General features: G+C 39.3%; 1 protein-coding gene across 3 annotated transcripts in view; it reads left to right on the top strand.

Moving 5' to 3' along the window:
- Positions 1–24,856, top strand: part of AP2A2 (adaptor related protein complex 2 subunit alpha 2) — a 49,050-nt gene that overhangs the window by 5,964 nt on the left and 18,230 nt on the right. For 2 of the 3 annotated variants that reach the window (XM_059826029.1, XM_059826027.1), the window contains exons 2-8: positions 8,025–8,093; positions 18,545–18,687; positions 19,299–19,492; positions 21,283–21,412; positions 22,382–22,483; positions 23,906–24,014; positions 24,516–24,666. In XM_059826029.1, the coding sequence (XP_059682012.1) occupies positions 8,025–8,093; positions 18,545–18,687; positions 19,299–19,492; positions 21,283–21,412; positions 22,382–22,483; positions 23,906–24,014; positions 24,516–24,666 (898 nt within the window). The remainder of the gene's footprint in view (positions 1–8,024; positions 8,094–18,544; positions 18,688–19,298; positions 19,493–21,282; positions 21,413–22,381; positions 22,484–23,905; positions 24,015–24,515; positions 24,667–24,856) is intronic. The other variant, XM_059826028.1, reaches the window with a different exon arrangement.

The following is a 24,856-nucleotide window of genomic DNA, read 5'->3' as shown; positions in this document are numbered from 1 at the left end:
AAGAGAGTCCACAGTGACTTGTACTAAATAAGTGCAAATACTGCCTTACTCTGTTGAAGGGAGCGTAACTGCACAGTGTGAAAATACTGTTCAAGGAAATGACTGCTGCTTGGTCAAGGAAGGAGGAAGAGCTACTTTATGTAGTAGCCTAACCTTGCACTTCTAGTTTTGCATATCTTCTTAGCTTAAAGCTTTTCTTTTGATAGGAGTCAATGTCATTTTGTCAATTAAACTGCCAAATAGGTGTTCTATATGTCATAAGGTCACTCAGATATGAGCTTTCAGTAAGCTTTCAGTTCAATTGGGGAAAGATCTGGTCTTAAGCTGGACCCTATTACCTAGTTACTCCTCCAACTCTTTCACAGTTTGAGCTGTAGTGTTTTTCTTAACTTTTTCTTAAAAAAAAAATCCATGGTAGGCACCTAAAATTTAAATTAAACTTGTATGAAATTGCTGCAATTAGAGTATCTGAATTTTGATAGGATTTGGAAGCTGCTGTGTGCTCTGTTGCATTTATTTGCCTTCCCTTATGAGGACAAGGAGTTAATGGATTACTGGATTACAGTAAAGCCTGTGACTCCCTGCTGTTTCATGAGAAGGGTTGTAACAGGGGCAAATGTCTAGCAGCATACTGGAGGAGGAAGTCAGTTCTGTGGATAGTAGTTCACCTACTGTGCAGAATATTAGAAAACGTACACTGTGGAGTTCTGAAATGTGATCAGTAGGTCACTGATCTCTTTGTCTGTAGTAATGGATATCTAATCACAACAGGATGTCCCAAGGCACAACAATCTTCAGCTGCCTTTGTGCCATTCATGATCTTCAATATGACAGACAGACACTTCTTTCCTCTGATCAAACATATCTTGTGAAAGGACAGCATGCACTCCTGTTTTCGTTCATAACAGGATGTTAATACATCATTAAGCAAAAAGCTTCTTGTTCTGCAGCCTTGAACTGGTCGATTTCTGAACAAAACTGAAGCCATAGTAGCATCTTCTGGAGGTGCAGTATTTTAGAGTAGTCTCTTTGGATTAGTTGCACAGTGAGTTTGTAAACAATAGCACCAGCATCCTCCTTCAGCCATACTCAGGTGGACCTGGAACTTGCACCTCTGTTGTAATACTCTAGAAAGTTAAGCTGAATGAAGGAATTTATGCAGGCAAACTGGCATAATGTGAGGGCAGGCATACAGCAAACAGACCACTCTAACCTGCTGTGTAACCTACCTGCCTCCCTTTTGGCCCTCTTCCCTGCTGTGCTAAATAACCAGCTGAGAGATTAGGGAGAGGTGGAGGATGGATTTGGTGTTTTACTTCATGAAGCTAATGATCCGCATAGCCAATGGCTAATCTATACTCTAGAGCTGTAACAGGAGCACCTGTCCTGCTGGCAGGTAAAAGTAGTGGTTTAATTTACTGATACGAGATGTATGTACTATAAAAGCTCTTTCACAAAGGCAAGAATGGATGCACTGATTACTTTTACGTGAATATTTTCCTGTAAGTATTTGCACCATTTTTGCTGTAGCGATGCTAGCGTTTGTTTTGATTTGGGCCCCCTCTTTCAAGCAGTTTCTCTCTCTGTCCCCTGAGAGCAGGGTTTAAGAATGCAGTGTAGTCTTAGCATCATGCTTGTGAGCTGGTTTAGCAATAGGAAAGGCAAGTGGGTAATTTGATTGCTGTATGCCAGCTAAAGTGTGTTTAGGTGGTGAATGTGGTGAACTTGCTCTCTACCTGGTCATGTATTCTGCTGTCTTCTGCTGTCATTATCACTTGTAGTAAAGCTGGATATTACCCTTTGGGTATTAAACAAACCAATTTTTCTTTCAGCCGTTTGGCTCCCTAACTGACCTGCAACAGTACAAGGTAGTAGCAGGAATGTGTGTGCCAGGAGGAGAGCCGAGCGAAGGAACAGTGTGGAGTTGTTGTCTTTTAAGAAGTATAGCCTTGAATCAAACTGATTATGAAACTATATCAACATATTTTGCTGAAGGGAAGCTAGTAGCAGTTTGACTGTGGTGTCTCTCCCACCTAACTCGCCAATCAGCTTAGATGCTCCTAACGTAGAGGCTAATGAAAACAAAACAGAAAAATGGTTATGTTTGGAAAACAATGACTCGCAGCTCTCAAGGAAAACATCTAACATCTTTAAAATTGAGAATTTATCTTTTGTGTAAGAACTGTGTTCTTCCCAAGTAGATGTTCCTAGCCACTATGGAGTTCAGAGGAGAAGCTGCTGCTCTTAGCCTTGGCAGTATTTGTATTACTCCTCTCCTAAACAGAAAACTAGAGCTGTCCTGTCTTCAAGGCCTGTTCGATAATTGAATGTGGACAGAGGCATGTTCTGTTAGACAAATGGTAGTGCCACAAATAGTAGCTGACACTACTGCTTGTCTTCAAGAAGCATGACAGAATGCTGGCAGATATTTCTTATGTTAATAGAGCCTCCTACCCAACATGCTTTATAGTTCTTCACGCGAATAATGGCACATCTGTAATCATAGGATTGTCAGATGACCACAGGGCAAGTAGGGCTAGGAGGTAAAACAATGTAACAGTTCTGACCTGTGCATAAATTCAAAATAAATGAATTATTGGGTGGGCTCAATTACATGGGCTGCTGGCCATAAGCAGATTGGAGCCAGGTGAGTACTGGCAACAGCTAAACTTTCATGAAGCAATTTTTTTTGCTTTAAATGTTGTCAGTACACTGGTCTCTCAAGAACTCGCCTGCAGAAATCTGCTCTGCTCTGTATTTGTGTAGACACTTGTATACAAGTGCTTCCCTGTCCCTTTGAGAAATAAATGTGTAGACTTGGTCAGAAATATACCAGACTCTAAATGGTTTGTATGAAAGCCAAGAACTTGTAGCTGTTGGTTAATCAGCACGGATGTGCTTTGTGCCTCAAACTTGGCTTAGGCAGTCTACAGTTAGTGTAGCAACAAGTTAATCCTGATGGAGCAGGTCACTGGCTAAGTGAGCCACAAGCAGCCCACTAATTCCAACCTTGAAGCGCTCATTTAGCCTTGCAACCCTGCTGCTGAGTTAGCATTAAGGTGTGTCGAGCATTCTCTTCAAATGAACGGACCCAACAAATCCCTTTCCTGTAACTTCTGTTTTCTCATTCTTCTGTAGATTGTAATGCTAAACTCCAAACTGAGGTATGGAGGTGTTATTTACGCAGTACTGAAGTCCTGACTGCAGCCTGGATTACTAGGAGATTTAAGAATAGTAATTGGTTCTCTGAAGAGCTCGATGACTTTTGATGTTCACTAGTCTATCTTTGTTAAACAAGATGGTAATTAAAGATAATAGTGCACTGCAGACTAAATTTACCTTGCCTAATGAAGGCAGTAGGCAGCACAATGGAGTCTGAAGCCTGGCAAACTGTCAAGTATGAAGTAATCGCTCAGAAGTGCCTTGGACAATGTTGTGGCTGGGTATCTGTTTGCTCAGGTACTCATCTTGGAGAAGATTAACAGCAGTTGTAAACTAGGGCTGTAAAGCTAGAAACAGTATATGTCTGTTCTGCAAAATTGCCAGCCAAAACTTACTGGCTTGCAATCATCTCTTTTAATAACTTGTTATGGATATTTAATCATAGTCTTGATAAACTGGAAAAAGCGTGAATAAGTGAAAGTGAGAAGGATGTGGCCTGAACTGATGTGGAACATAATCTTGTTGTGCTCTGGCTTCAATACTATTCTACCCGTCAGCTTGTATATATGACATCACCTTTATTAAGCCTCTCCAAGTTGAATAGCTTGGCTACGGCATGTTTTGTTGGAATACAGCTCTGATAATTTCTTGAAACTGGGAGCTGTGTAACAGCCTGGAAGTCAGGAGGAGCAATTGCATATGCAAGCCTCTAGTTCTGCCGCACAGCACTCCTTCAACTGCCATCAGTAGTGGACTTCTCTTCCTTTTTAACCATCCTTAAGGTTACTTAAGTGTTTCTAGTGATTGTAAAAATCAAATATGCATGTAGAAATTCTTCAGTGAGTGTTACCATGGCTGAGTAATTGAGAAGTTTTCATCACATTAATCAAACACATTCTTTGACAGCCCCTTCCCCCCCCCTCCGCTTAGTGGGACAGAAGAGCTAGGTAAAAATTGGTCCTTGGTTTTTGATACTTCTGTTTTCTTTTTCCCTGTACATGGAACAAACTGAAGCTACCTGCCACTGTGAGGTTTTGTTTTGCTTTGTCATCCTCTAATGTAAATAATAAATTAAATTTGCATAAGGTTACCATGCAATATAACTGCTGTAGTTCAGGAAATTTGGTTTTAGACACTTCAGCTTTGGTTTTAACTCATGAGTTATCCTAAGCATTGTTATGTGACTGTCCCCAGTGACATTTAACACCCGATGTGCTGGTGCTGCTCTCTCAAACTGCGATTTCAGGCACGTATAGACTGTAATCAGTAATAAGGAGACTACTTAAGACTTAATCATTCAACTTGATTACCAATGTATGGAGTTAAACTTTTATCACCAGCTAGTTGCTATGCTATTTATGTTTGGTCAAGGTCTAGATGAGATTATATACTGCATTCAAAATACAACAGCCTGAAGGAATTATTCAAAACAGGCTTTTGTTCATATGCTATGCAAGTTTTTAACATGAGAGAATAAATCTTCAGATCTGAATTTGCTGTTTAATATGGGTGTTCCTGTCAACTCACTGCTACAGCTGTGTGCACAGGGGGTGGGATTTTGATTTTTATGTTGCTGAGGCTGCAATCCATTTCTACCAAAGGTGCTGACTTCACAAATTCCTGAAGTATTTTGGTCAGGCTTCCCCTTAATGTTCTGTTGCTTGCTTAGGACACAAAGAACCCAGTTTCTAGCAGTAACTGATAATCTGCGAGCATAACGGGTAGATAATGCTGCTTGAAAGGTTTGCTGAGAGGTTTTGGTGATTTTTTTTTTTTTTTTTTTTAAATGATGGCCTTCATTTCATCTTGGGTTAAGAAAAACTGGCTGAGATGTACTTATTCTTGTTCCCCCTTCCTCCCCCCATTTTTAACATCAGTGATTATTACCATGTTTGTTGAGGTTACAGAAACAATTGCTAATAATTCAAAGTAAATATTGCAACGTGCTTTCCTTACAAACAGAACGTAAAGATCCAGAGCAAGGACCTAGCTTCCAAACTTAGGTAACTAAATATTCTACTCAGGTTAGCAATGTTGCAGACTGAGGTCGATGTTCTCTGCACCATTAGTCTAAATGAAGTACAAACTCTCCAGACTCAGTGGTAACATTTTAATGAGATGTGCTTTTCACTTGGTAAAAGGGAAAAGAAATTAATAGTTTTAGAAATTAAAATTTTCATCTGGAGCAGATGAATTGCTGAAATAAGGGAAGTGTTCTCAAGTCTTTTTAGAGTGCTAATGTGTTACCTTAGCAAAGTTGGAGTGGTGTTTATTTACATAAACACTTGCACCCTTTTGGCATATATTACTGTGGCCCTCTGTTCGAAGAGTAAGGACCCAGGAGCAAAAGACTTGCTTCAGTCTAGTAGTGAGTTCCTAATGCTGGCAAGTATCTTAGACATGAACACTTGAGTATCTCTGCCATGTGCACAGGACAAATAATCTAATCCAATTAAGAGAAATCTAAAATCTATAGCAGAAGACACTTCAAGCCTTAGATTGTATGAGCTGTGGCTTATTTATACAGTAAATAGTGTTACTGCTTTAAAACCAGCTTACTTTAGGTTGGCAAGTTAAATTAGAAGAAAACTCGTAACGTGCTGTATGATATATTAGTGAAAATTGGTTAAACTTTGTGATCCTAAGAGATGTACCTTTATAAACTGAGGGAAGTAAACTGTGATCTCTAGCCTTGTCATTCTAGGGGTTAATTGAAGTTTCTAGGTCAAATTAAAACTGTCATGTCATGGCAGGACTATCTCCTGTTTTATCTAAGAACCAAGGTGCATACAGATAGCAACTACAGTTTATATTTCAGAACCAGTGTCATGAATGCTTGAGCTCTGAAAATGCTTAACTTCTTAAAAGCAGTAAGTGGATGAGTGGGTACAAGTAAGTAGTTTTTCAGGGTTGGGTATGGGGGAAGCTGTGTTTTGTTTTGGTTCTTCTTGCTGGGTGGAATACCTGCCAAGGCGCCCTGCACTTCAGTGTTTTGAGCAGTGCCCCTTATAAAACAGTGTTGTAGAATGGAAAAATTCCGTTTTAAGCAAATCTGTAGGTATTTTGTTAAAATGACAAGGCAAACAGAAGTACTTGCTTCTATTCTGGGCCTAACTTGTTTCCATTTGTACAGTGTACTAGTCTTGCTACGTGTCTGTATTCTTGTGGCCATTATTACAGGCATATTAATATAAACCAGTTCTCTGCATCTTATGCAAGAGTTGGTTTTGGAAGTGCATAACTTCAGTTTCTTTTTTTGAGTCTAAATCAAGAAATTACAAAATCTGGATTAATTTGTATTTGGTTTGGGCTTCCCTTATACTTCAAATACTTTGCTATTAACCTGTCCTGAGGCACTTGTTTCCTTGAGTTACTTAATCACCTCTAATCTGGCCTGCTGTCAGGTCATCTTTGGAATGGTAAAGGGGTGATTATCAGTCATTGGGTGACACTGGAGGTTTGGACATGCAAATGTAGTAGGATGTTTAAATGCTGTGAGTTGTTGTTTTGCTTATGCGGAAGAAGGGAGTGAGATTGGAGGTGCTTCGGAATGCTGGTCCTGATCTGCTCTTGAAGCCTTGTCACATATGCTCCTTGCACTGACGTGGCTGTAGCCGTGATCGGAGTGGTGTGGGGGGAAAGTGGGGTGTGAAAGCGGGGCATCTGATCCCCACTACTCATAGGGTTGGACCATTTTCAAATAGCGCCAGGAAACTTTTATTCATAACCTTGTAGCTAAATACATGTGATGAAGAGTAAAGGAAGCTGTCTCTTTCTGCTGCTAGTTGATGTTTTGGAAACTGCTTGGAAGTTTGAGTAGGTACTGATCTGAATTTCCAACACAGCTAGATGGCCAGTTCTGCATTGCTGAAGTGGGCTTCATTTGCTTCCTCAAACTTAAAGCAACCGAATATAATGCCTGAGTTGGATATTTTACCCTACCATGCTCACTCATGTAGGAGATGATGGACCCAGACCTCTGTAGAATCTCAGTCATCAAAATTTAAAATGCTAAAGAGTAATAAGCTGCTTTGGTTTGGACAATGCAAGTATTACTTGAATAAGCTTCATTATCAGAATTTAAACTGCAGCTTATTTCTCTGAATATCTACTTGAATTGGCACTAGAAATCCTAATACCTATTCTTGGAATCAAAAGTTCATATGAAATATAAAGTGTGCTGAGAAGCCTAAGGTGATAAAGTTATCTAATAAAATGTGAATTTTAAGTATTTCTGGGTTTTTTCCACTTACTTTCATGGGGCATATTGAAAGTCTGAACTTATGTATGTATCCTATCTGTCTGAAGTCTTTCAAGTCTTTGGCCTACTCATAACTGCTTTTCCTCTTCAGTGTCTGTTAAGAATGTTTTTAAAGCTGTTGAACTGAATGACCATTCAATAGGGAAACAGTGAATTGGCTTGTCCTTAAGGTGACGAATAACACAAGCTGTTTATAAGATTGTGCTTAGGAGACTCTCTCCTTCAGAGCACTGTCAACCTAGTAATCAAATTGGAAGTAACATTCAGTTTTCTCTTGCCAGTTTAAGGAATAGAAAAACTGAAGCATTTGTGAGTCAGTAATAAAGGCATTTCAGATTAATTGTGTGCAACTGATACTGTCTAAAGTCTGCAAAGTTTCTTGAAACAGGGAGGTCCTTTTAGCTTCTCAAATTCCCCTATAAAGCAATGCTTAAGTTACCTCTGAGATGTTTGCCTTCGTCTAGTCCTAATACTGGAAGGGGAGAGTACTAAGTCCTCCTGATGTTTGTATGTTCACACAGCATGGTTGGGTGGAAAGAAGCTTGGGGTGGCAGAGGGCTTCCAAAGCACTGTATCCTGATGTGTGTTCTTTTGATTTCAGGCAAAAGTAAAGAAGCAGAGATAAAGAGGATAAATAAAGAACTCGCAAACATTCGGTCAAAATTTAAAGGTAAGTGACTTGATCATACTATACTATACATATTTCCTCATATGGCATTCTTCTGTGGGTTTTTGTTTTGCTTTTTACATGTTAGACTTTTTAGTCAACTGCTGACGCAAGCAAAATGCCAGAGCAGGCTGTTAGAATAACTATTGAAAACGTTGTCTTAACTACAGAACTTGCGGACAGTCCTGTGATTCTTGGCCATAACAGAAGAAAACTCCCTCCTATATCAAAGAATTGAGCTACTGTTCACAAACTTTTTCTGATACTTTTGCCTCCTAACCACTTGACTGCTCAGCCGGTTTTCTTCCAGAAGGCCATGAACTAGTTTGAAGAAACATGGGTGGATGTAACTATTTCCAGTAAAACAGAATCTGTTAAACTTCTATTCCCTCCCTCTTCGCCCCTGCTCCCCGACCCCTTTAGGGAAGTAATGGGTTAGGATTCTGCTGTCTTCTAGCAGAATCAAGATAAAAATGTGTAGTTGATGAAGCCATACATCTTGACTGCTCCCATAAGCAACAGCAATACAAATTATTCATATGGAACAAAGGATATGCAGTGACTAATTCCATCCTTGTGTGTTCCAAGAGGCAACAATTCACTTAAACAACGTGATAAAACTCATGCTGTAACTGTATTGAAGGTGTTTATGTGGTTTCAAATTTTAAAGATTCTGAGGAGTAGTTGAGATGCTTTTGAACGGTGTTCTACAAGTAGAGGCTGTGACAAACATTCTGTTTAAATAGATATGGGGCTGTGTGTGTAGCTAGATAAGGCGTTGCAGTGTGGAGGTTATATACATCGTTTCAGAACTTGCTGTATTTGGATTAAACCCGTTTACTTTAATTATCTATCCTGACTTAGACTAGTGTATCTATCTGGAACACTCAATGCATTAACAAAGCCCGAAATAACTTTCCTGAACTTAAAAAGTAGCCACAGATCCTTGTGAAATGGTATGTCTCTTAAAGGCGTATGAAGACCTGCAAAAACTTGAGTGTCAACAACAGCTTGGAAGGGAAAAGTTGACCACAGTGCAAGACACTCAAGAAAAGTTAAGAAATTCTTTTAAATTTAAGCCATCACATGCCTCTGTGCTAATGTTTTTCTCTTACAAATTTCAGCATACTTTACCCTACGACTGCAGTTACCAACCTGGATAACTGAGGAAATTTTGATGGCTATTTTTCTAGGGTAAATAGAAAAAGGAACTTTCATTTAGTCACCTCCCTATGCTGCCACATTGTTTTTCAATTCCTTTTCATTGCAAAGCTTCCATCTAACACTGATGTTGGTCTGATTTTTGCCAGAAGTAGCAGGCTTTGCATAGTCTGTTCTGCAGACTATTCTCCATCACCCAAGCCAAGTCTAAAACTTGTGTCCAGTTTCCAGTCACAGTGACCACTTGTGTCCGTTTTCCAGACAGTGACCAGCAGATACTGCCTTCATGTACTAAGCATGCATGCACACTGAGCAGCGGGCGCATAGTTCAAGGGTCTACTAGAAAACCTACATACAAGAGTAACAGCCATTTTTCATAGTTCCAGCTGTATGATCGAAGTGGATCATCTTATTGCCTAGTAAATTTAAGCATAAAATTGTAACTTCTAAATAAATCAGTTTAATCTCCAAGCAAGATCTATACTAGACTAATTAGGTATATCTTTCAGATAAAGAGACTGAGTTTGATTAAGCTGTTTAAGACGTTTCGGTACACTTAAGAAGTTAGTCAAAGTTTTGTGTTACTTTATCTTTCAACTAATTTCACTAAATTGATTAATCTGGAAAATACAGCTACGAAAGACTACTTGTTTTCTCTTGGTCTGTGTTCGTAAAATGCTTGCTGTCAGATAGCAGCATTATTGGTTATTAGCTGTTGCTGAAATTAATTTCAATACCTAAGTTCTTTACTTAACTGTTTAGACAGGACAGGTTTTTCTAGAATGCAGCATGTCACTTTCCCTGTAGATACATGAACAGTTACTCCACCTATGCCTTTCTGTCATCAAGAACAGCTAGAGGTTATTCCCTAGCTGGAAACCTTGCTGCAGTCACACTAACACAGCAATCTAGTTCTTTCATCAACTTAACTTCAGGCTACACCAGCTTTTTTTATCTTGATTTGGTTGATGGGCAAGCTTTTAGTTTGGGCAAGCTTTTAGTTTGTTTGCCAAACCTAATTAATTTTTCTCTAATGAAACTGGAAGCTTTCATCAGACTAAGTCTTCAGTTTGCAGTGAAGGCCTGAAAACTTCAAAAGGCATTAAAAAATCAAAGTTATTGAAGTTCCTGTAGAACCTCGCTGCCTACTATATGTTCCAGTGTGTCTGAAGCATGAAGGAGGTTCTGTCAGACCTGCTCACTTCACTGCTAAACATGCTGTTTTAAGGGAATGAGGAAAGGAATTGCAGAAAAGTTCATAATGGTTAAGGCTGTTTAAGTACTGACTTGTAGGGATATAGACCAGTTCTTACTGTTTGGCTGTGGTCAAATCCTGTTAAGTAATCGTCTTTACATAGGAACAGTTTGTATCTCACTTGCTGGTCACTAGCACAACTCCTTATGTTTGTACCTGACATGAAAATCTTTAGTCTACAAGCTGAAATGGGGAAGCTAGTTTCAAACCTCTATTCCATATGAAAGCTAAGCATTCTAGAAAAAATGATGGCTTACATGTTTTGAGTAACACAAGTTAAACTCCGTTTGGGTCCATCCGCACCCGCTAACTTGCATACTTCCGTAAACTTGTGAGTGTGAAAGGAGTGAACCTGTGAATTGTTCGGGTACCACAGCAATCAATGCAGCCTTTAAAATTAATGCTAATAATAATTATGACTTCTGGGTGCACTTACTGGTAAAGTGCAATAAATGCTGTGTGGGGATTACAGAATGAACACTGACACACAATTCAGTATTTTGTCAACATTGGTTATCCTGAGGGTTGCCCTGTGAAGAGTCTACGAATGTGTGTTCAGAAGGTTGCTAACATCACCTCTAGTAAAAGGCTGCCTCGTCTTCCCTGTTATTTTCTGTGAATGTCTTTATAAAAGCAGCAGTGTAAGCCACTGCATTACTAACTTTAAGAAAACTTGGCAGTAATGAAGCTCTAAGTGAACTGAATTCTGTCAGAATAGCATTCTCTGGTTAACATAGGTAGTTCGGTAGCTGTCTTGTATCACTGAGTAAACATAGGTTAAAGAGCTGCTGATGGCACAGTTAATAAAAACCTGTTCAGTTCTGTTCCTCAGTTTTGCACGGTATTTCATGGCTTAAGTACAAAAATAGTTAAAAGTACGTGCACAGAAAATTCTTTGGTTAATTGTGATGCAGGAGACAAATGATCACAGGAACCTTTGGCTGTGTAGAACGATGGATCGGGCAATGATCAGAGAATAGAGGTGCTTTCAGCAAAGTAGTGCAGTAACTTTAGCCTGCGTACCTCATGTAGCATCCTTTAAGCACAGTTAAAATAGTTTTGAATAAATATCAGTGTGTGCTCATTCAGTAGCTTGAGTGAAAGATGACTAAACCTTCCCATAAGCTGATCTTTATTATGGCTACTTTATTACTGAATTTGTATGGATTTTATGTGAAAAAGCTACTTAACTGAAGACAACAACTTGATGTAGCCTGAACAAAAACTAGACATAAATGTCACAATTTGGAAGGAGCTGAGTTGGACAACTTGTTGTGTAACTGCTTGAGGCCTTGAGAGTGTGAGGAGGCGATAGCTGTATATCTTTCTGCTGCAGAAGTTCCACATGGGCTTTGCGCTGCATGGTTCTTCCTTGCAGAAGGGCTGTATGAAAATAAACAGACCTTCATAATGCATTTTATTCTTAGTTTAAGTGGAGGTCATTCCATTTAACCTAATTCCTTTTTATGTAGCTCTGACTTTTAAAGATGTTTTTAAATAGTTTGGATTAAGACAAATGTGTGACCGTGAACTTAAGATGGAGTCCCTTGTTAAACAGTTATGGGGCATACTGGTGCCCTGGGTTAACTGCCTGACCAAAGGTGCAGCTGTTGGACTGGCTGCTTTGCTGTAACCAGGGAAAGGTCTGACTGTAAGAAGCAAGGCTGGCAGTAGTGCCTGTCGATGCAGATACGTTCTTGCTTGAGACTAGCATGAGAGATTGGTATACCGCAAGTATCCTTTCCTTCCTCTGGACTTTCACACTCTTCAGCATACTCTGTTGCAGTATCTAGACCCCAGCCCCATGTACTTGGAAGATATATTCTTACACCGTTATAGGCAGAGGCTCAGTATTTCTACCTTTGTTGTATCATGCAAGTAGCTGGCAAGCCTGTTACCTGCCTTGTGTATGGGTAACCTGCTATTTAAAATACGCTTGTACTTAATAGGCTGGGATGAGGCTGCACATCTCTGGAAAAGCCATAGTTTTCTTGAACTGATGGAATGTACGCCATGACTTTGGGTTCTGGTCTGGCTTCTGTGCTCAAAGCTCAGTAGGAATCTAGAATATCTGTACTTAAAGTGACTTTGTCTCTTGTTTCTGCATGAGAAAGCTCCATCGCTGAGGTCAGTGTATCCTTGATGGTACTTTAAATGCTTCTGCATTAAATGAGATAAGGTGCGTGTAGTAGAGAGAAACTACACCAGTGTAATAAAGCAGAAGTTGTAGGAGTTAAGTGTGAAGTGGAGCAGTACTACTCCTTTTGTTTTTAGTGTTCAGACAGTAAGCTGATTTTTGCTCCCGTGCTTAAGCCGAACTAGATATCTGGCTGTCAGTAGTAATTGCTTCGTAAATGAGTGAAAAAAATATCTTATTTATTAATCTGTTGTGTCATTTTGATTTCTCGGAGCAGAATTTGTGTACTAATGAAACTGCCTACAAATTGATAAGCTGTTTCTGCAGTCAGAGGAACTTTGTTCTCTGCTTGATTCAGGCTTGTTCTTTTTCTCCAGATCTGGCATTAGATTTTAGTTTTGTTCTGATTGCTTAATAGAGTTTGTGTTATAAGAGCGGCTGCTAGATTTCAGACATGCTAGTGTATCTTAATTTTGGCTTGTGCAGAAATGCCCCAATGTCAGTTGATAATCTCTGCTTTTTTTTTAGTTCAGCTCACTTGTTTTCCCAAATTTGAGCAAGTCTTCTCTATTGTCCCAAACTACACAGTTACCCTTTGCAGGAAGTTCAAGATAAGCCTCTAAATACCTGTTTTAAACAGAAGCTGTGTAAGAGTGAATTGCTTTCCTGGCAGGCTGTGAAAGCGTAGTCTTTATATTTAACATGGGTCTGGTTAGTCACACTGTCTTCTGACCATCTAAGAGATGTATGAAGGCAATCAGACAGTAAAATAATAAAGTGTCTTCACTGACACAAAGTGAATTGTTGAAAGTAAAACCAGGTTTCACCTGAGTAGTAGGGCTGCTCTAGTAATACTCTGTTCTGGTGGTAGTAGTATGGTAACTAAATACTAGCCTATGGATTTGTATGGGTTGTCTGCCACAAGTATTCAGCCTTTCTTTTAGAGGGCTTGTATTGTCACTCTTATGGAAAGACAAATCTTGTCTCAAAGTGTAGATACATTCATAAAAAGCATCTTCATCTTTCTTAGCCTTTAAGCTAGAAGTAGGCCTTCTGATACAGTATAGCACTGGATTGCTGTCAACTGCATGAACGTAGGTCAGTGTCAACCTAGGAAGGAAGCATGCTGAATGCAAAGAAATGCTTAAGGGAGTTGTCAATTCTGTTTTGCATAAGCCATTACTGCAGTTCTAAAAGCTAAGGTTGTCTTGTCCTTGAGATAGCAATCAACCATCTGGATGCTAGTGAGACTCGACTTGTCAGGCTTCCTTACCCTCTATCCCCAGTGAACATCCCACAGGACTAAACTGCCTTCTTGCCCCCTCTGGCTGGTAGCAGGCTCTGTAACTGTGCAGCACACTGGGTTTTAAGTATACTGAATTAGATTCAAAAGCAGGTGCTGTTTTTAACTCGCGGTCCAAATTAGAGACAGAAGGTGTTGCCTGGGAACTGAAGGATCTCGTAATGCATTTGTGCCTTATTTCTTCCTTTTTGGAAGGCTGTGTGAAAGAGATCTATGAGCGATGGAAACCAAAACTTCCTTATTGAAATGGTAGAGAGGTGATGCACAGAAATGTGAAAGTAATAATTCCTTATTAATATAGTACTATTTGCTGATCAGCTGTTAATTTCTTAGGAAAATGACTAATAAACTTTCCAGGGAAAGCGAGTAGCCTTTGAAATGCCCACTGTGCTCAAAACCTGCTGACGTGTGTTCTGAATCCTTCCTGTTTCTGCTGACTTGATTTGCAGTACTTGCAAATGTTCCCAAAAGTATTTAAAAACGAGCTGAGTTAAAAGAAATGATCGTGTATTGCAATAAAGATAACAGAACATGTGAAATTTCCTTCTGCTCTGGTTCGGATGTTTGCTTGAGGCTGAGGGAAGCTGTACTATTTTAGCACATACTTAAGCAATGAGACTTGTTAGTAATGTTTAAAATAGAACCTTTATAACTCTTTGTAAATGCTACATGGGAGGGAGGGGAATTGAATAGTTAAACTTGAAATTTCAAAAAGAATCTGAATCAAAGACTTCTTCAAAGCACAGCTGGAGTTAGATGACTACAGTGAGACCTTTGACTGCAATGCTCCTTTTTCAAATTGCTCAGCTAATTAAATAATAATTTTTTAAAAAAAGACAATGATGTTCTATTATTGCTGGGAACTAATAAGGCCTTAAAGAGGAGTTTTAGTAACTGTTGCTTGGCTTAGTTTATAAGCTTGCCTGTTATTGTGAACCTTCAGGTTGCCTTCAGTTCTGCATACAAGGGACAGAAGCTCTTAAAAGCGGTTGGTGAACTATTTTTTCTTTCTGAAGAAAAAGTGTTTCAGGTACTGATTTAACAATATTGTTCTTCGATGGCACATGATGGAGAAGAAGCTGCTTTTTCATTGTTAGTAGGATGGCGATATGTTTTGAGCTTGATTGCATGGTGTAGCTACCATCAAAAATGCTTCAAATACCCCAAGATCCAAGGATCTTGCTAATCTGAGTTCTTAAAATACTGCTGTCTTGGAAGGATATAATGCTTTAAATAGCTGGGTCCTAAACCTGAAAAAAGGAATTGCCAAACCATGACAAATACTTTGTTGTGGAAGTCGATGTGGTTCAGAGTATATGTACTTTCATCTGCTTGTGTTCTTCATTAAGCAATTGGGTTGCGGTATTCTATACTCCCTCTTTCCTTCTGAGCTCACAAAGTCAACAGCAGAGTCATTTGAGAAGATGAAGGAATAGGGTTTGTACTTGTGACTTTGGTGTATTGCTGGTGGATTGTACACTAACAGGCAGCTGCAGTCCAAGAAATTGAACTCCTGGGAACTCCAGTCTTAGAGACTGGTCGGGGTTTTTCCACCTATGGTAAAGTTCATGTGAAAGCTACTTTTTGATGCCTTTTGGTGTATCTGTATCTCTGAGAGAAGGAACTAATTATATCAATGCTATTAAATACCATAGCAAGTCCTCAATTATGTAAACCTCAGCCACTAGAGGAGCACTGACTAAAATGGATTCAGCTTATTTAGTGTCCCCTTCTGTGAATCATAATTAGTTTCTGGTAATGGTATCCAGCATCACCTCTTCTTTAATCAGTCACCTGGAAACAGCTGGCTTATGAGTTGGCATGTTCTTATTGCTAAGTAACATGAAGCCCACCCTGGTTTATTCACTGATTATTTCTTTTCCTTCCAGATGTCATGCAGAGGACCAATTGAAAATCAAATCCTAAGAGTTTCTACAAACTTTTCTTAAGCAGCTGAAATATGTTTAAAAACTAAAGCTGTCACTCTGCCTTTTCCTGTATTTTTTTTTTCTTCCCTCTCCTAAGGAAGGAAGGTGTCTTTGATCTGCATCTCCCTACCATGATGGGGTGGGCGGAAGCTTCTGCTCTTGAGTACCATTTTATTGGGAAAATAGTATAACAGGAGGTATCTTTTTCCCTTGTTATAAATAGAGGAGACTTTATTCCTTTGCTGCTCAAGCCATAGTTTGAAGGCCACAGTAGATGGACAGACATGGCTGAATGTCTACTTTTCCCTCTGGCCATATTGCTTCCAAAGAAGGGGAAAAAAAAACCTCCAAACAACACATTCTCCCCCCTAGTCTGGATGTTTTGTGCCGGTTCTTGTAACACTAATTCAGATGTCTTGGATTTATTTGCTGACCCAGCAAGAAAATAGCCTTATGGCAGCAAACTGTAAATGTGACTTGAAGAAAACATGTCTTTGTCAGCTTTCTGCAGAGCTGGCTGTTGTCAGCAGATCTTGACAGGACCGTGTATAGCAGGATTTCACTGTCATGAGTATCTTCAGTAATGCTGCTTCATGTATCTAAGTAAAATGTAACATGTATTGGCTTCTGTGGTACAGACCTGAAGGTAACTTCTCTTTGCACAGCATGAAAATAGCTGCAAGGTAAAGCTTCTTTTTGTTGGCAACTGGTATGTTATCTGTGCCAGTTAAAAAAAAAAAATCAACGGGTGTCTAAAGACTCAGATTTGAAGGGTATCATTGTCCATATTAAAATGGCAGTCGTGTGCTTAAATTTGTTTGCTCACTTGAAAAAAAACTAAATAAAATAAGTTTCTAGAGTCAAAATAGAAAGCAACCCCTCAAAACGCATAGTTGCAGCCTGTAGAGATAACCTTTTATCATTGTCTACTTCAGTGTGCTTTCTCTTGGTTCACCAACATTACATGGCTTCACACATTGATGGTAGTGTTCATTCCTTCACAGACTGTAAGTTTAGTTTACAGTGGTAAGGTTTCCATTGGTTTTATACAGTCAGTGAATGTAGTGTGAAATCTATGGGAGCTGTAGATGCATGTGGCATGGGAAATCTAACCTGCTTCTGCACCAGTGGATGAGAAGGAAGAAGGAGAAACTTCTATACTTTTTAAGATTCTTTATTATATATTTAGCTGCATATTACATAAATCTGAAGTTTAAAAAAAATTGCGTCTTGGAGCTTTTTTGGGAATTGCAATGAGTTAGGGCTATCTTATTTAGGCTTTGCTTGATGCAGTGCTATTCTGGCTGAACTTGCCCATCACTAAGGAATACGCACTGATATGACAGACCAGTTATTCTGGGCCCAGAATGCAGAGGCTAAGGAGCTTCTATAGCCTTGTAGGCAGCAGCATCTATCTACCAGCTACCCTGACTGAACTCTCTAGCATTCAGGCTTGGCTGATTTAGTGGATATTCCTTTATCTCCTGATTTGGGGTAGGGAGAGAATGTTCTACAAAAAGTGTATGTTCATACGTAGTCCTTTCTTCAGGAAAAGAAGTCATCTGCCTGATGAGCTGTAAGCTGCCCTACTGTTCCATGTAGCTTTTACAAGCTTCTGAAATGCAGCAATACTGCAACATAAGGCCAAACCTATTTAGGGTGCATTTTTCTTCTAAAACGGAAACACTTGGGAATACTTCCATTTTACAAACACTAGCTCTCATGGTAATCTCATTTCATGTGGGTTTGTTTTTTTTCCAAGGCTTTGGGATATACCTCTATCATTCTATCCTTCTAAAAAGACTTGCCGTTTTTATTTTGTTGCTACTGAGTTCTCTACTGTGGTGTGCTTCAGGAAGTGTGTTAAGACCTTTTACTGTGATAAAGATTTGATAATTGGTTTAACAAGAGAACGTGTGTACAGAAGACATAGAGCTGCTCTTAACAGAAACAGGAAAATCAAAATTGAGCAAACATGTATATACTGCCTCTTAGCAAGAAAATACTTTAAGGACATAGCAGGATAATTCAGGGACTAAATGACAGCATTATTTCATGACTGTCCTACAGGATATAGATAATGGTAAATGGAATTAACACTAAAATCCTCAGGTTTGGGGTTGGGTTTTTTCCCTATAAGTGAATTTCAGATTTAGATAAATATTTAAAACTATATCATGTGAATGTCTTGTTGATTCAGTGACAGCTCAGCTTTTTCAGTTATGCATTTTTCTGTCTCGGACCACTAGGAAGAACTACAAGCTACCTGTGTTCTATGACTGGGAATAATTTTTTAAAACCCAGGAGCTGTTTGATTATCTGACATCTGTTGATGATGGTTTGTGATAACTTTACATCATTTTGTGCTAAAAACATGAAAGACTTGTAGTCTGTAGAAATAAGCAGATAGATTTAGTATTTTGCTCACTGTAAAGTGAATGAAAGCTGAAATAATACATTTAAAATTTGTGAAATTCAAGTACTGCAATAGTTGAAGCCTCAGTTTGTCTCTCTTCTGCAGGGTGATACATAGCAAATCAAATGTCTTAATTGCTAGGTAAGTCTTCTTACTGTAAAACATGATGAGGTACCTTAGTGGAATAGAGCGGGGCGGGAACCAGATATAGGAACAACATAAGCTTAATTGTTCTTTGGTTCCTTGCTTTCCAGGTGACAAGGCTCTGGATGGTTACAGCAAGAAAAAGTATGTCTGCAAACTGCTTTTCATCTTTCTCCTGGGGCATGACATTGACTTTGGTCACATGGAGGCTGTAAACCTGCTCAGTTCCAATAGATATACAGAGAAACAAATTGTGAGTAACTCGGTATCTATGAAAGATAAGCTGTTCTGTCTAATATCCTGCCTCAGTTCTACAGTCTGTAAAGGACTTTGTGTCATTCCCCGCCCCCCATCTTAAAGCCTTATCTAGCAGTGGTTCTGAAATTTAAATACCTCTGTGCACAGGGAATCTTGTACTAATTTTAAAGGCTAAAATGTGTGCTCTGCGTAAAACTATTACTCCTGTTAAGACACTGCTTTGAGTCTTACATTAAAAGGTAAGTAACCTTTTAATTCTCAGACTATCTCTTTAAATCTTTCTAGGTAAGGTTGTGTTTATCAGGTACGTGTAACTTACTAGTGTCTGAATAATAAGCCAAATTCTTGATTTGCTCCCATTCAGTATATGCTGAAATAGATCGATGAAACACTTAAAAACTGATAAATTAGGGTAACACTGAACTTAGTCATTTTTGTTTACCTCACTTAAACTTTCTAGCCATCGCTGTGCTATCTAAATATCCATTTCTGCCCATAGGTTTGGTATTGGAGAACTGTATGTCTCAAAGAATTACTTGTGGCATGAACAGAAAACATAATTTGTCAGCTAAAATCAATTTTCATTTTCCTTTTACTGAATCACAGGGCTATCTCTTCATCTCCGTACTAGTGAACTCTAACAGTGAGCTGATTCGCTTAATAAACAATGCGATCAAGAATGATCTGGCCAGCCGTAACCCCACCTTCATGGGGCTTGCTCTGCATTGTATTGCTAATGTGGGTAGCCGGGAGATGGCAGAAGCATTTGCTGGAGAGATTCCAAAAATACTTGTAGCTGGGTAGGTATGACACGCCTCCTTCAAATACAACACCAATAAACCTTTTCAGCAACAGAGTTCCATTGCAGCAGCTTAATCCGTGCTTAGAGCTGTACAGCCCCGGGCTTGCAGTACAAATAGTGACAATTTCCAGTAACTGCAGATACTTGGATGTACCTGAGCACGGGGTTGTTGTTTTGTTTGTGTGTGTGTGCACAAGTACAACATGGAAATTAAGACTATGTCAATATCTTGAATAGGCTTTTACGGCTTTGTTGTGATCAAGTTTTTGTTCTGTGTAACTGGTGGCAGTGAACACCCCTGAAATGTGTATGTTTTACTTTCCTTATATCTCCTGATGAAAAGAATAAATAAATTAATGTAAATAGGTGTTTACACTATAAATTTTGCTATAAACTTCTCCAGAAAGAGAAGAATAAGCAGCTAGCACCTGATGCTCAGTATGGGTCTGGTGTGGTGGAGGAGACGGGGGAGAATCTGTCCTGCAATTCCACCTTTCTCAGACATGGAATTCCCTGTGTAAGGCACATGCTCAGAGATGGCACGTTCTGGGGCCCTGTCAGGCTTGTTGCTGTCTTGTCCTGCACTGCTCTTGCCAGGTGCTATTCTCTGTGTAGCATAGCGGAGACAGCCCTGCAATGATGAGTCATGGGTTTTAGTAAGATAACCTTAAAAAGTTCAAAAAATTTCATCGATCACAGACAGAGCGCAGCACCTTCGGTTCAGACTTGTTTGAACTTTGAGCTGTGATTATGTTCTAAGATCAGTCTTCAGGGCCTCATTCCTTCTATGTTTCTAAGAGAATATGTATATTAAAAAATGTGTATGTGTACATGTCATATCTAAGTGACCTGTGCAGAATGAGCACTGTCAGTTACATTACAACTTTAGTATAGCTCCCTTGGCTTGAATGTAAATCGGAGGGAGGGAGTGGACAGGGAGGGGAGGAATAGATTTTTTTTGTGTGTTTTTTTTTTAACTGAGGTACAATTTGATCTCATGGAAAAATTGCTAAATTCATAAAGAATAGGTGGACTGAACTTCTACTTGGGATGTGGAGGCTTCTGAACATTTAACCAAGATTGCACGGTATAAACTGCCTCTTAAAACTTTCAGTGCTAATGCTCTGTACATCTTTTAGCTGTTTGTGCGACGTACAAAATGCTTAATTGACTGCTTTGTGAAAGGGAGTTCACTGAAGTAGAATAGTAGCATGCTGCTCTTAAAATAGTCCATTTCTGTGCCAGCAGCATGGATAGCAAGGTGAATATGTTTGTGGGTTGCATGCTTGGTGATAGCTAGCCGACTTGCATGCTAGCTGTAGGTACTGAAGCTGTTGAGTAGTTAACAATTTGTATCTGATATGCGGGACCTATCAGGAGATGCAGCTTTGGCTGCATGCGTAATACAGTGTACCTTAACTGTTTGACTTGAGTCGGTTTGGAAGTAGCTTGTTCTTGTGAGTAGATGAGCACAAGCTCATCTAATGAGGAACTTTCAGTTCTGATAAAAAGATGTGAAATGTCACTCTAAGTTGAAAAGAGTCATTATAGAGGCTACTAGACGTATGTAACAGTTGAAAACTTGACTAGTTAAACTTACTGGACAAAATTAAGGCGAACAAATACTGTAAAATAGGAAGAATTTAGTGAACTTCTGTTTCAGCTTCTATTAAAAAGATGCTACCTGGCTAGGGATGCTGAGTCAGTGCAAAGACTAGTGTAATGCTGGCCTGCAAGTATTGCTGTGACTTAACCACTGTATTTTAAATCCGTGTTTATATCTTGCAGAGATACTATGGATAGTGTGAAGCAGAGTGCTGCCTTATGCTTGCTGCGTTTATATAGAACTTCTCCTGACCTTGTCCCCATGGGAGACTGGACATCTAGAGTGGTGCATCTCCTCAATGACCAGCACTTGGTAAATCAGCTTCATTATGCTTCTCAGGCCTACTCCGTATAGAGAATGATGTCACTTCTGCTTTAAATACGCTATTAAATTATTTCTTCTCCAGTCTTTCAAGCAAGGGGGTTGTTGTTTTCTTTAGGCTTGGGGGAAGAAATGGAAGGAGTTGTCCTTTTTTAGTTGCTGTATATATTAATTTTTAATAAAGCTTTGTTTACCTTTTTCTTGGAGATACGAGTGGTATGCACAAGTTCTTCTTTTGCTCTGGCTGTAAATAAATTAATCTTATGCCGTGTGATCCTAACTCATGTTGCATAGGTGTAATACTAATTTTCCTAGACCTTTTAAGATTAGACCTGCACTAAAAATACAAGGTCTGATTTGTCAGTGCTTGGACTTCCTTGTCCTGAGGTGTCCATGCTGTCGTTCTTTTCTTGCTGGTTCAAAAAAATCCATTGTTCTAGATAACAGACTCCGGTTTTCCCCGTCTAGTTACTTTACGAAAGTAAGGCTATTAAGACCTGTGCTTCAGCAGTAATGAGTGCTTTAGTCTGCAGTAATATAAAATGTTTGTATTATACAAAGCCCTCTCTTTGTGTTGGGTTGTCAGAGTTCTTTCTTGCATGATGTGCTGCATCCTATTTCTTCTACTCATGCTTCTCTTATGTAATAAGAGAACTTGCATCCAGGCTTTATTTTAATATAGCTCTCTTACTTTAGATGTACTGTCCAAACATGAGACAAAGCTAATACAAAAATAGCATGAAATGCTCTGCAAGCATGGTAGTATCATGTTGTTGAAAATCCTGTTGGATTTTGAAGATGTGTAATTAGTCTAGCCACTAGGTTTTTTTAATGTGAGCTTTTATCATGGGAATAAACCTAGTTTTGCTGTATATTAAAAAATACTTGAAGTGAAAGGTGTTAATGGGCAGCATTCAAAACTGTTACAAAATGGAATTAATTGCTTTGGCTTTTTTCTAGGGTGTGGTTACTGCAGCTACAAGTCTGATCACCACTTTGGCGCAGAAGAACCCAGAAGAGTTTAAAACTTCAGTCTCCTTGGCAGTGTCTAGATTAAGCAGAGTGAGTCCAATGATAACCCTGATAATACTTCACTGTTGCTTAATTTACTCATCTTTCTAGGTCAGGTTAGCTTACTGTTGCTTATTTATTCAGCTTTCTAGGTCAGATTAGTGTACCATTAAAAGTGAAGATGATTCAGTTTCACTTCGTATGGCTGGTTCAGCTAATCTCTTTTAACACTTGTTGCTTACCAGGGCAGAAAACTGTATTAGCTTGCCCAAACCTTCTTGGTGTTATCCTTGCTATGCTCCAAGTCTATGTAGCAAAAAGGTCTTTCTCTCTCTCTCTCTCTCTCTCTCTCTCTCTCTCTCTCTCTCTCTCTCTCTCAGCCACTTGTACTTGAAAGGGTCCTCATGATGCAGTTGAGTTTTAAACTTTTTTTTAAGCTGCTTACAAGATGAGCCTTCTTCCTATTCCCTTTTCTGAGTTGCTGCTAGGTTAATAATTATAAGCATTTGATATTCTGCAAATTAGTGCAGGGGGGTTAAGCAGGGCTGGGGGGTGCAGGGAGGAGTGGAGAGACATGTCTGTAAGTTAGCATCTTCATGCTGGAAAACTTAAGTTACTGTTTTGTTTGTTTTTTGTCTTTTGGAAGGTATGCAAGACATGGGAGGATACTACTTCACAAATGTATTTTAGACTCAGATTTATGCTGTGTTACTCCTTGTAGTTCAGAGAAATTTAATTTTTTTCAAATGTGAAGATTTTGTCTAATACTTAAAAAAGCAAGGGAGTGCTGAGGGAAGTGCGTAGGTGTTCTGTAATGGAGCAGCAAGAATTAGATAGGATTTCTTTGAGCAAAGCTAGTGCCAAACTCATGCTTACCCTAGAATCAAAGGAAGGAAAGAAATCCATGAAGATGCATACTCCCTCTGAAACCTAACCTAATCCTTATCACATTTCGCTATGCATATAAACCTCTTCTGTGAAAGCTATCTGTTCTTTACTCTGGAGTATGAATATAACTGAAGGTGTTAACTGGTCCTTCTGCTTTAGTTCAGTTTGTCATAGCATCTTGTGCTTGAATTCCAAGTTCGCCTGTCAGCAGTCAACTATAACACTATATTTAGGCTTTCTGTTGGCTGAATCTATGCATTGCTGAACCAAAGAAAGTCCAGCTTCTAGTTAAATGTTTTGGTGTTACAAGATGGTCATCTTCATTCTTAAGAAAAGCAAGTATGCTTTCAGGAAGAGACTTCTTAGACTACTGTATCTGTAAAACTGAATTTCTATTACTAGGGAATCTGGTGGCATGCTCGTAGTATGACAACTTGCACCTAATTAATCTACTGAATTAAACATTGCTAGTGACATAGTTTTGTAAGCCTCTGTCAAAGGTGACCTGCAGTGTTCTTTGGGTCCTTCTCGTGATGGCGCATCACTTAACTTCAGTAGCTGATGTGCTGTCTGCTTATTTTACAGATTGTAACTTCTGCATCAACAGATCTTCAGGACTATACATACTACTTTGTTCCTGCTCCTTGGTTATCTGTGAAACTTCTGAGGCTGTTACAGTGCTATCCACCTCCAGGTAATGCACAAATCACAACAGTGGTCATCTCTTCTATGCAGTATGCTATCTCCAAAGAGCTACTGTGCTGTAGTGTTACCATAACTTGGAGTGCAAGCACATTGTCTTAAGACAAGGATACTGAAGTCTGTACTCTTGCGTGTTTCAGAGTGTTAAAATTAAACGCAGCATAATTCAAAAGGCCACGTAGCTTAGAGAAAAGTGTCAAACCAGCGTGCATCATAGAAACCAGTTGCAACTGCAATTTTAAACATTCTTTAATGTTATCAACTGTATTAAAGCCTTGAAATATGTTATAGCACTGACCGCGTTTGGCTTTTGTTCTCACCCAGATAGAACTGTGGCATAGAATTCTTTTGCCAACTCTATATTGGGGGAGGGTGAACTATTCTTAATGTATTGGAATACTTCAGTTACTCAGATTTAGCAAGGTGGAAGGCCTAAGGTAGGCATTAGGGTGTTGAGCAAAATGTAGTTGTCCAACGGCTTGTTCTTCTCCAGAAGACCCTGCGGTACGTGGTCGTCTAACAGAATGCCTGGAAACTATTCTTAACAAAGCACAGGAGCCACCAAAGTCAAAAAAAGTACAACACTCAAATGCAAAGAATGCTGTGCTATTTGAGGCGATAAGCTTAATTATACATCATGACAGGTAAGCTGTGAGAACACTTCTGTTATGAGAGGGGGTTTTTTGAGTGAAAAGCCGTGGCTTTGTCTTGAACACTAAATGAAATTTTACTGGGGGGGGGGCGGGGGCGCGGGCGCGCAGGAAGGGGGGAGAACAGAATATGAAGTTGCTTGCTAGATTGGAACACAACCACAGCAATGGAATTGAACAGTAT

This window comes from Gavia stellata, chromosome 17 (assembly GCF_030936135.1).
Source record: "Gavia stellata isolate bGavSte3 chromosome 17, bGavSte3.hap2, whole genome shotgun sequence".
NCBI classification, from domain to species: Eukaryota; Metazoa; Chordata; class Aves; order Gaviiformes; family Gaviidae; genus Gavia; species Gavia stellata.
Note: the sequence above shows the minus strand (reverse complement) of the source record. Positions and strands in the feature narration are given on the sequence as shown.